At 41.8% G+C, this 11163-nt stretch overlaps 1 protein-coding gene across 8 annotated transcripts in view; it reads left to right on the top strand.

Annotated features, from left to right (window-relative positions):
- Positions 1–2134: 2134 nt before the first annotated feature.
- The window catches only part of CNKSR2 (connector enhancer of kinase suppressor of Ras 2), a 237005-nt gene continuing 227976 nt past the window's right edge, over positions 2135–11163 (top strand). For all 8 annotated transcript variants that reach the window (XM_081126804.1, XM_081126807.1, XM_081126806.1 and 5 more), the window contains exon 1: positions 2135–2741. In XM_081126804.1, the coding sequence (XP_080982930.1) occupies positions 2678–2741 (64 nt within the window). In that variant the 5' untranslated portion in view covers positions 2135–2677. The remainder of the gene's footprint in view (positions 2742–11163) is intronic.

Raw genomic sequence — 11163 nt, 5'->3', positions numbered from 1 at the left:
CAAAATCATTTCTATGGGTTTTTCCCCCATCTTCCTTGGCACTGGTCTTTCCATGAAATACATCTTTCATTTTTACTGCATTCTGGTCTGTGGCATTTGTTCTGATTGATACTCCATTCATTATGCAAACAGCTCTCTTTAAACTTGCTCGCAGAATGATGAATAGTCTGGTTGCTTGTCATGCAAGCCCAGTCAGGATATGCAGTTTGGTGTTTCAGCCAAATTTGTTCACTTCCTACATTGCTGGTTAGGTACTGGTCAGGAACATTCCTAGCGACTCTCAGACTCCTTTGTAGTTAACTTCCTGATAAGACGCAATGGGCCTTCCCCTTCCAAAGTACTGTTCTTTTCGTGACACTGATACAACGCTTGCTAGTTTTAAAAGCTCATATTCTGGAATCACCTTAACTTGGTATTATAATTGTGTGTCATGACCCCAGACAAATTATTTAACCCCTTTAAGCCTTATTCATTAACTTATTCAACATTTATTGAACTATTTGTAATGGACTCTGGGGATAGGAACTGACTGTGATAACCAAGGTTTTCTCAACTGTAAAATGTGGCTAATGATAGAACTGTTTTTGCGGACATGTGTAAATGACTTAGCACAGTGCTCAATGTTCATTATTATTATTATCAGAACTGTTATTTTCATAAAATTACTTTTAACATCTCTCTATGACTGTAACGTCTGATTTGCAATGCATCCATCCCATTGTTTCTGAACACGGAACTACTCTAAAAGTTACTAATGCTGGAAATGATCTCCTCTAGAAATATTGATACAACATTTGAGACTCAGTTGGAATGTAAGCACTCCAAAATACCTTCCATACGTGGTTAGCCCAAGAAATAATTTCAAATCACAACCATAATCTAGATTATGAAAGGTGCTAGGCCTGTATCCTCTGCACATAGGCTTGTCTGGATAATCTAAGTTTCTTTCCAAAGTTTCCCGGGTTATTACAAAAATAAACATGTCTACCGACAGACCATCTTAAGTTTTACTTGGTTTCTATCACTAGCTTGAAAACATCAAAATAGTTTACTGTGGTTTCAGTTCTCCGTATGGGGGTGAGGTGGGGTGGGGTGGGGGATGTCAGCTCCCGTCAGTTGAAAAAAGTGGCAGCTATTGCATCGCATGAGAAGATGGGTTACTACAGGAACAGGCAGACCTATCGACATTATTGAAATGGTTATATAAATAAAATGAGGGTTTTTTTTAATGAGTTTCTGTTTATTGAACGGAGCTATTTACGAATGACAAAGAGAAAATATCTATGTGGTGGTAGAGAGTTTGCATCTGTACTTTCTAGGATTAATTACTTGTTGTTTAAAGTGAAGGCTCGTGAGGCGAACTGACTTTTACTCAGGGCTATAAAGTGGCCTGTGTAAGTGAAGTGCCTAAGTTTTGAAGGATCACTTTGTTTACAATTTGTTGCCACTCATTTTAAATCCCAGTGTTCCCCTTCAGTTCTTATGTGAGAATATCTGAAAACAAAAGGGTATCCTCTGAAGTAGGTACTGGGCGCTCTCAGCTTTGGAGGACTTGGCCAAAAACCCCACACAGAGCCCTTCAGAAGGCACGTGGGCCCGACCTGTGGGTGCCGCCAGACCGCGCCAGCAGCTCCCGGCCGGCGCCCCGGCCCTTCTGCCTCGGCACCGCTGCGCTTTCGGCTGGGGAGCCCAGGCCAGGTCCCCGGCGTTCCGCGCCTCCGTCTCCGAAGGCGCGCGGGGCCCGGGAACCACCTCTGGAGCCCACTCAGCGGGGGGGGGCGGCAGCGAGGAAAGCCGGGTTCCAGCTGCGACGGGCTCCGCTGTGTCCCCCACCCCTCGGCGGTGGGGCCGCAGGTACCTCCTCAGCAGCCTCAGCAACTGGTGGGCGGCCGTCCCGCCGCCGTCGCGTCGGCTTCGAGGCCCTCGGGGGGCGGGGCTCCGGCCACCAGCACCTGACTGACTGACCGCCGCGGGCTCAGGCTCGTGCCACCGCCGCCGCGCACGCGCTCCTCGCGCTCCTCTGTCCCGGGCCGGCTCGCGGGGCGGGAACAGAGGCTGCGAGCCGCCCGCACCTGCCTGACTGACAGGCGGACCCGGCTCGGGCCTCGTGCAGGCGCGCGCACGCGCACGCGCCGGGGGCGGGACCGCGGGGCCGAGCGGGCGGGGGGCTCCTGGCGCGCGCGTCCCGCACCCGAGGGCTGCAGAGAGATATTTTGGGTGGCAGGAGGCCCCTCGTCATTTCCGCCGGGCAGCTCTTCGTGCTGGGGCTTCACTCCCGCGCGCGAGGCGAGCGGGCAAGTTGGCTGCGGGCGTGCGGTGGCAGTGGCGGCGGCGGCGGCTCCTTCCCGGAGCATCGGACCCTCGGTGGTGCGGGCCATGAACTGAAGCCCGGAGGGACGGAGACCCGGACCGAGTGGCGGAGCAGCCGCAGCCTAGGCAGGGAGCAGGAGGCGCGGCGACCCCGGCGCGTTTTCCTCCCGGTCGCCGCTCCCAGCGCTGCTGCCCGCCGAGTGCTGAGACGCTGCAGCCTCGAGACCCTACACACAAAAGCCGCTTTCTCCGAGCTGCCCGCCCAGCGAGGCGGCGGCCGGCGACGGACCCCACCTGCAGGCAGCTCGGACGCTGAGTTCGTTTTGTGTCTGAGCTCCGCACCCCACGCGGGACCGACCCCGTGCCTATGGCTCTGATCATGGAACCGGTGAGCAAATGGTCTCCGAGTCAAGTAGTGGACTGGATGAAAGGTAATGACCGCTGTGCGGAGGGCGAGGTGGCCCTGGGGTGCGGGGTCCCGGCAGGCTGGAGGGAAGGGGCGCCCGCCACGGCGGAGCCGCCATCGGGGCATCCTCAGACGGATGCTGGTGCGCGGGGGGAGGGGGGACGACGGGGGTCCTTCGGGGCTGGTAGGGGCTTGGGATCTCGGTCTCCTATTGTCTCCAGCGGGTTGCTCCCCAGCTGGAGAGGGGCGCGGAGAGCGCGGGAGGATCGGAGGCTGCAAACCCGGCGGCGGAATCCCAGAGCAATAGCGGCGCATTTTGCCCGCTTTCCGCCTCCCCTGGACGCCCCCAGACCCGGAGGACGTGGCGACCCACGTCTCCTTAGGGAGGAGCCCCCAAGGGACCTGATCGGCTGGTCGCCCCTTCCCGAGCCCCTTTGTTCCCAGGAAACCTGACGCCCTCTCGGCAGCCGCCCCTGCCAGGTGCCCTTTCCAGCGCCAAGTCTCCGGGCAACTTTTAAGGCCACATAATGGGGTCAGGATGCGGCCGCTCCAGTTTGGATCGGGAAGCAAACCCTCTACCCCAGGTTGGGCTGAGGATGCTCGGAGGATGCTCTACTTTGGGGAGAGGAAAACGGGCTTCCCCCGGGACAGCATCGCGCTGGTGTCTGTGGGCTCCCTCCAGCGCATCACCCCGCGTCCTTTGCCTCCTCTGCTGGCCGGTCGAGGCTTTGGACCTCAGGGCTTTTTCTTGGGGGCTCGACGCCAGGTGAGAGGCGATGCGCATTCAAATTCCTCCTCATTTCTTCCATCTTGAAGGCTCTCCCCCTTTTCTCCCTGGCAGTTTCTAAGAGCCATACTTACAGACACTCGCCCTCCTAGTCGAAATCCTGGGCTTTTCTCTAGTCCCTGGGCTTTCCTGCCTCACTATCTCCCTCTGTTGTCTGAGTTAAGGGGCCTGTAGAGAACCCCCCCCCCATGACTACTGCTCTCTCACCTCCCATTCCTTAAGATCCCTAAGGTTCTGGGAATGCTGACGGAATGAATGGGACTGAATAGGTGCTTCCTGGCCATACTGGAGAGAGGGTAGAGCCCTGCTCTTGGTTATTCCTAGGCACAGGCTCAAGGTAGGTTAGTCAGGGGCCAAAGGCTTATCATTTATGAAAAATGCGTGTTCGGGAAGGCGGGGGCCCCTTCTTAGGGCTTGCTTAGCAGGCACATTTTCCAAGGTCCAGGTGCTTTAGAACGAAAGGTGAGCTAATTGGAACTGATTGAGAACCGTAGGGAGAAACAATTTTTTCTCTTTCTTTTTCTGAACCTTTTGTGATTCTTGTGGATTTTCCTTTATCCAGTTGCTTCCCTTCTGTTCCCTTATATGCCCATTTCTTTCTCATTGACTTCATTTTCCTTTTCTAATATGTGGAAAGTGCTTTGTAACTGCAAAGCACACAACCACGAGAGTGTGTGTAATTAAATCGAATCCATTCTTTATCGACTGCACCCCTGTGCGTGGTGCATTGTGCTGAGGTGCTATGGGTGCCATGACTAAGACAAAGTCCTGCAGTGGCCCCTCTTTGCTGTTTCTTCTATTTTCATATTTGCTATTGAAATTCGGCTTTCCTAGATTCCCACCAGCTCCCCTCCCCCATTGTCAGATACAGGCAAACATCTGTCTCCTCTGTTTCTCGGCCATGGGCAAAAGAGCGAGGTACATGCAAGAAGCAGGGATGCCTCATTAAAACCCTTGCCTTGAATTTGCCTAAAAGGTTGCTTTAGTTTGCGTATATTACTGAAATTCTCAAAGCAAAGCTGCTTTGGCTCTAGGGAAGTCAGATTACCTTCAAGACTACCTCTCACGAATCCCCTGCTGCCCCTAGTGAGTGCTGCATACTCCATCTTCCTTCCCTCCCACCCTCCCAGTGCGTTCTTGCAGTTTCCCTGTCTACAGTTCAGGTCCACTGATCAGGTAGAACATATGATGCGCATATTCTGACACATATCTTTAGTGTCCCAGTGCACTAGTCCTTTCAAAACCTCTCCAGCCTAAAATGTAGCTGCTTTGAAGTTGGGCTAACATTGCTAGCTGCGGTTTTAAATGACTGTTACATTCAAGTCGAATAACTAATTTTCATACCTGTTGGTGACGCATTTTTGAGCTATTGGAAAAGATCAGTGAGGTTGCCAGGATGGAATTTGTGTATCCTTATACCCATTAGACTGGAAGAGAATAACTGATGTCATTATCTGCATATTTCAAGTCGAAACTGCTTACTGATGAGATTTCCATAATCTTTATTTCAATTTGATTTGAGATATCAGAAAATAAGATTTAAAAATAGTTGGATGAAACGAACATTTCCTCAACTTGTAACTTAGACTGTTACCTAATTAATTTTTCCCTTTCTACACTTTTCCCAAAATAGATTTTACAAAACACATTTAAAAACTACTTTCACCCTTTCCTCAGATGCAGTAATGTTTAAAAGTCAACTCATTAGACTGTACTTTTGGAATAGCTAAACCTCATTTCATGTTGTATAACAGTGTTATTAAGGCAGTACCAAAGAATGAACAGGACTTTTGAACAACTGCAACATTGTGGGAGTTCCCCAAAGCATGCTCCTAATGTGACAGTTTCATCACCCTTAATATTTGAAACATATAGCATATGCTTTCAACTAGTCCCAATTATAAACAGTTATAACTCTATATAGTAAGGTACATGCTTTATGCTCTTTCTAAGATAGTTTTCTCTTTACTAAATAGAAAAGGAACCATTAGGCACATAAGAATAGTATGGCCACATATTTATACTTCCAGACAATTTATATAAATGATATAGAAACTCAGTAAGCAGAGAGGGAAATGAAGGGGGGGGGGGGAACAGGCTGACAAGATTATTAAGCTTTAGTAGCATATTTTCAAGATTATTTGCGAAGAACCATTTATACAATGCAATTTATTTTGATCTGTTACTTTTTATTAAAATATATTTAAGGAAGATACAGATATTACATTTACATGTTAATTATTGGTAAAGACATAAGGAAATACTTGCATTTTTTGCTCACCCTCAGTTCCACTGTTTGTAAAATACAACACTCACTGAATTTTTTCTTGACCATGAAAATTTGATGTGACACACTGTCAGTGTTAGTTCCAGTAAATATATGAACTCTTCATGAATCAGTAAAATAAGCAGTTATATTCCAGATTATCCTGATGGTACTTCAGGCTATTCAAAAATATTTTATAGACCTTAGAAATGAATTTTATAAAAATATTTTTGAGAAAATCAAAATCATTTAGCATTGAAACCAACTTTTTTTCAATTGGAAATTGCATTCAGTTCTCTTGTACTTTTGACAAAATTTTAAAATGTAAACCTTTTTACAGTAAATTAAAGCAAAGCAGTTATTGGAAAAAGCTATAGGTAGAAAAGTAGGCCAGTAACTTTCTAATTTTTCCTCGGTCTATTAGCCTAAAATTCTTTCTGAGCTCCTGTATGTTCACTTGCAGGGCCTAGAAATACTTCATAATCTGCAGTTGTTTGAATCTACTTTTTTGCCCTCTGAAATGTAGCATAAAACCTCTGAACACTTTAGAGCTCTTATTATTGTTATTATTAATTTTCCTTGTCCATGTCACACCCAGTAATTTCAGTTTTCTTCTCACACCTTTTCCAATTTTGAAACTCTTTCAAAATATCCACTTGACTCAGATAAAGTTATTTTCTGGAACCAGTTCCTTTCATGACATTTTCCCAGTGACCTTAATCCTTTTCTGGATCAAATAAAACGGAATATTTTTTCAGAGTCAACCAACAGGCCCCACTTTGCTCCTCTTCTCTGGTCTCTGTGACTTAGCTCCATCCATTCTTGTATTATTGTGGCTCCTAAAATAATCTGAATTTTAAAGATAGCCTCTTCTCAAACCATGCCACAATTAACCACTCTGCTTTTTCCTGTTTACTATAAACCATTTTCTTTAAGAAGCATTCACTGACTTGTAATTTCTGTCCTGATGACTCAGCCGTCTTGAGGATAGAAAATGAAATACAAAAAGAAAAAGAAAATGAAATACATTATTTTAGGTATAAAAAACAAATAAAACCACCATTTTGCATATAACCCTGCAAACGAGAAAAATGCAGTTATGAAATGAGGTCTGTTTTGTATAAAGGTTAAATGCTGTAAAGGAGAATGTATGTGATAAGGTAATTTTGACAGGTACAATGCTTTTTAGTATTTCCCCCCCCCCCCATAGGACCCAGAGCTGAGGCTGACATATATCTTAATTAGATGAAGGAAAATGTCAAAATTTTGAGTTAAACATTCTTGAGAGATCAGAAATAATTCTGACAGGAACTTGAGAAGTATATACCGCAAGGGAAAAAAGTGTAATCAAATTGGTCCTATCACTTCCTTTTGAAAAATTATTTTTATTCTCAATTGCAATGTGACTAGATAGTCACCAACAATCGCCTACTTTGGACTTGACATTTTTGGAATGGAAATTCTTGTCATTTTACACAAAGACAAAATTTACCTTTTCGATATGTAAAGTTTAGTTCACAAGAAACATCGTTTTATTTACAGTGTTATGAACATTTACTCTTTAAGTTAATATTCATGATTAATGGAGATTAGGAAAAAATAGTACATTGATGTGTATGTATTCTGGTTCTTATATATTATGTACTCTGTACTTCTTTATGGAAGTACTTTAATGGATTGCTTTAAATAAATTATTCCCTGCCTGGGGAAATTAGTCTCTGTAAGGGACGGCAGTGACATTGACAAACCTACGCCAAGAGAGAGACAGGTACCAACTACTACATTTGGTAAATTTTAAAGTTTCATGTGTATGCAAGCACCAGTGGAAAGTGAAGATGATGATTTTAGTACGTCAGGAAGGAATCCATGGGGAAGGTGGGGTTTTGGCAACTGTTTAAGCAATTTAATTGAGGCATATTTTAAGAGGAGTGTATACTAAATGTAGAGGCTTAGCAAGAAACTCTAGCATTGTGATGGGGTGATTAACCACAGGGGTTGTGTCTAGGTTTGTTTGGTTGAAGGAGTGAGGTGGGCAGTAGAGGGAAAGTGAGGGAGGAACCATGAGTAGGTGGCACAAAAGTACAAGAACAAATCTGCATTTCACAAAGACAATAAAACTCTCATCATGTCCTGACTTTAAATAAATACCACATTATAAAACTTTGGCTGCCAAAAATAAGCCCACAAAGAATGTGTATTGAATTGGTACAGCTGTTTCAAATCTGTTTCTCAGGAATAATTTGGAAATAATGTTAAAATGAGTTTTTTGAAGATTAATTACATCATTAACATTATGTTGTTGGATATTTAGAATTTTACTGATCCAAATTTGTATATGAAGAAAGAATATAGGCTTTTAAATATTAATGCTGTTCTTAAACCAAATGATAAATTATAATTTTTATTTACAGAACATTGACCTCAAATTAGGACTTAATTTGTTCTTAATGACACTTTTAGTTTTCTGTGTGACTTCCCTATATAGCACCTCGCACATAAGGCTTATTGTGAAAGGCGAAGGGTTAGCTTCTAGAAAGAGTTCTAGAAGGATGGATCATCTGGATAATTTATAAGGGGAGGGGGAAGGGAGGGTAACTAATTTGAAGAAATATCGTCTAAACCTTTTTATTTTTTATGATTTTGTCATGGTTGAGTGTCTGGCTAAAGAACAGCAAATGTAGTGTTCAATATGGGATTGTGGTGTTGAACAACAGTGACTGAATTCACATTATTCATACATACCGTAGGCCCGTGCTCCTTAAAATAGTACATTTCTATGGTTGTGGAAGCCAAAACATCAAAAGAAGCCAGAGTTGATTTTTGCTAAGTATTTTAAAACATTATTTTTATATTAAGTCAAACAGAGGTATTATATTCATGTCATAGAAAGCAAAACTGGCATGATTTAAAAGATGAGACCAGAGGCTTAACAGGAATTTTAGGCTTGCAGCAGGCTGCTTAAAGCTACACTTCCCAGACCTCCCAAGGTTATGAGTCCCTTCAGGATTATGGATATATCAGTGGAAAAGTTTGAGAAGTGGTGGTTGGGTTTAGAAAAGGTAAACTTAATTAACTCTGCTTCCTCTTTTTCTCCTATTGCAAGTGGCAAAACATCTTTTCAGCCAAGGTCATGATAATTACAGCCTTTTACTTTTGTTTGCTTGTTTTTTAAAATCCATAAACCTGTAGTCAGGATGAACTTCTCGGGAATGATTCTCATCTGATCCTGTTCTTTCACTTCTCACCCCCATTAGCTTAAAAAAGATTGAATGGCTTCTCACTGTTTTCAGGGTAAAGATCAAAGTCCTTAAAATGGCCGATAAGACCCTTGAAGGTTTAGCTATTGCCTGTGAGGTAAGCTTCACTGGCCTTCTTTCCGTTTGCCCAGCACTAGGCCTTTGCACTTAATATGTTCTCTCTTACCTTTGTTCTTTACCCAGTTAAATCTGACCCATCCTTCAGATCTCACACCTCCCCTCCACTGCCTCAGAAAAGCCTTCCGATTCCCTAAGTCACATCAGATCCTCAAGTTATATGTTCTCTTGGTGCTGTGTTTATCCTGTTGGCCAGTTTTATTTTTACATTAATTTGTATTGTTATTTGATGAAGGCAGAGGCCACACCATTTTTTGCATAACAAGGCAAAAGAAAGTATATGGTGAAAAGTAGTCAATTAGGAAATATTTTTTGAGTGAAGGAATAAATAAGTTTATCCACAGATTTCTTGTCTGTCAGCAAATCTGATTCCTAAATGATCATGCATGTAAAGTCTCTTATAATGCTCTAACGGATACTTCAGTGCCAAGTTGTATATTGTGTGCCAGAATACAGTGGAAGTAGGGTTGTTTTATCCATATTTCATTGTTGTGTTACTCTAACCAATTCAGTCATCTAAATCATGGTTTAGATTCATTTTGTTAAGAAATATTAGTAATATCAATGAATTCATAACACTTCTGTGTTTATGCTATCAGTATGCTGTAAATACTATTTGCTATCATTTAGTAGTCCAACACAACGGGCAAACATTAGTTTAAAAAATGAAAACATATTCCTTTTCTTAAGCACTTTCTTTCAGACAAATTTTTTAATTGTTTCTTCATTTTGGTATTTTTAAAAGAACTCTAAGGACATATATGCATAACCCATAAACACAGACAACAGTGAGGTGATGGGGTGAGGGAAGGGGGTGGGGGCTGGGTGGAGGTGGGCAAAGTGGGGGGAGATGGGGACATCTGTGATAGTGTGAACAATAAAAATAAAGTTAAAAAATTAAAAATCAATGATACTAAATAAATAACCTTAAAAATTAAAAAAGTAAAATAACTCTAAAAAATAAATAAAATAACTATATATATTGGAACACATGGTAGATTGAAATCGATAAAATACCTTAAGTTGTCCTTAAACTTTTGTAAAAGTTTAAAAAAAGCTCATATAAGAAATTAAAATGTATTTTTCTCTTGTGAGAAGAAAATACCCTTTATTTTTTAACTTGGAGGATAAATGGAAAAATAGCCCTTTAACTTAAAGAGAACTATTATCTTATATTTAATGTTGACTTTACATTTTTATTAATAGGAATAAAAATAAGATATTTAAAGATGTATCTTAAATCAGTATTTCTTATATAATTTTCCATCTCTCCCTCTGATTTTGAAAAATAAATTTTAATTTTTAAATATAAATTAATTTGGACTAATTTTTTACGGGCTCTTGGCAAGAACCTGTGTAGAGAGTTAGTGTAAAGCATTAAGTTGTTGAATACAGGTGCCTCGTGCAGACTTAGTGAATTACATGCTTCTGGATAGTCAGTAGTAGGCAAGTTATAGATATTTTTCTAATAAATCATTCTAATAAAGAATGCTTAGAATATAAACTACAATAAGTGAAATTTTTAAGACCTTAACATAAGTATGCCAGTTTGTTAACTCTTAATAAAACAATACCTCCAGGCTTAAATATTCTAGCTAGTACTGAAAAACAGTGGATTGCAATTGTACCTGGATTTGAATTACAAATAACTATTAAACATGATAGAAATTTTTGGGCTTTAAAAATGTATTTAGTTTCTTGTTCAACTAAATTACAATTATTAATTCCAGTGGAAGTGTTTATTACCTTAATCTTACTCTTAAAATAACTGCTCTTTCAGTTTTCTGTGTTCATCTGTTGGATATTTTGTCACAACAAAATTGTTTTAAGAACCAAAATTTATTAAATAAACCAAACTCACGATAGCATTAATGTATTATAATTTGCCATGATGGAAACATTATGAAACTAATATCAACTATAGCACACTTGCCTGTTTTATATTTACTTGACATTAATGTTCTTGGAAATTAGTCGTACTAGATGGGTTGGATAGTCTTCTGATAACATGATAGATAAG

This window comes from Miniopterus schreibersii, assembly GCF_964146895.1.
Source record: "Miniopterus schreibersii genome assembly, chromosome: X".
NCBI lineage: Eukaryota > Metazoa > Chordata > Mammalia > Chiroptera > Miniopteridae > Miniopterus > Miniopterus schreibersii.
Note: the sequence above shows the minus strand (reverse complement) of the source record. Positions and strands in the feature narration are given on the sequence as shown.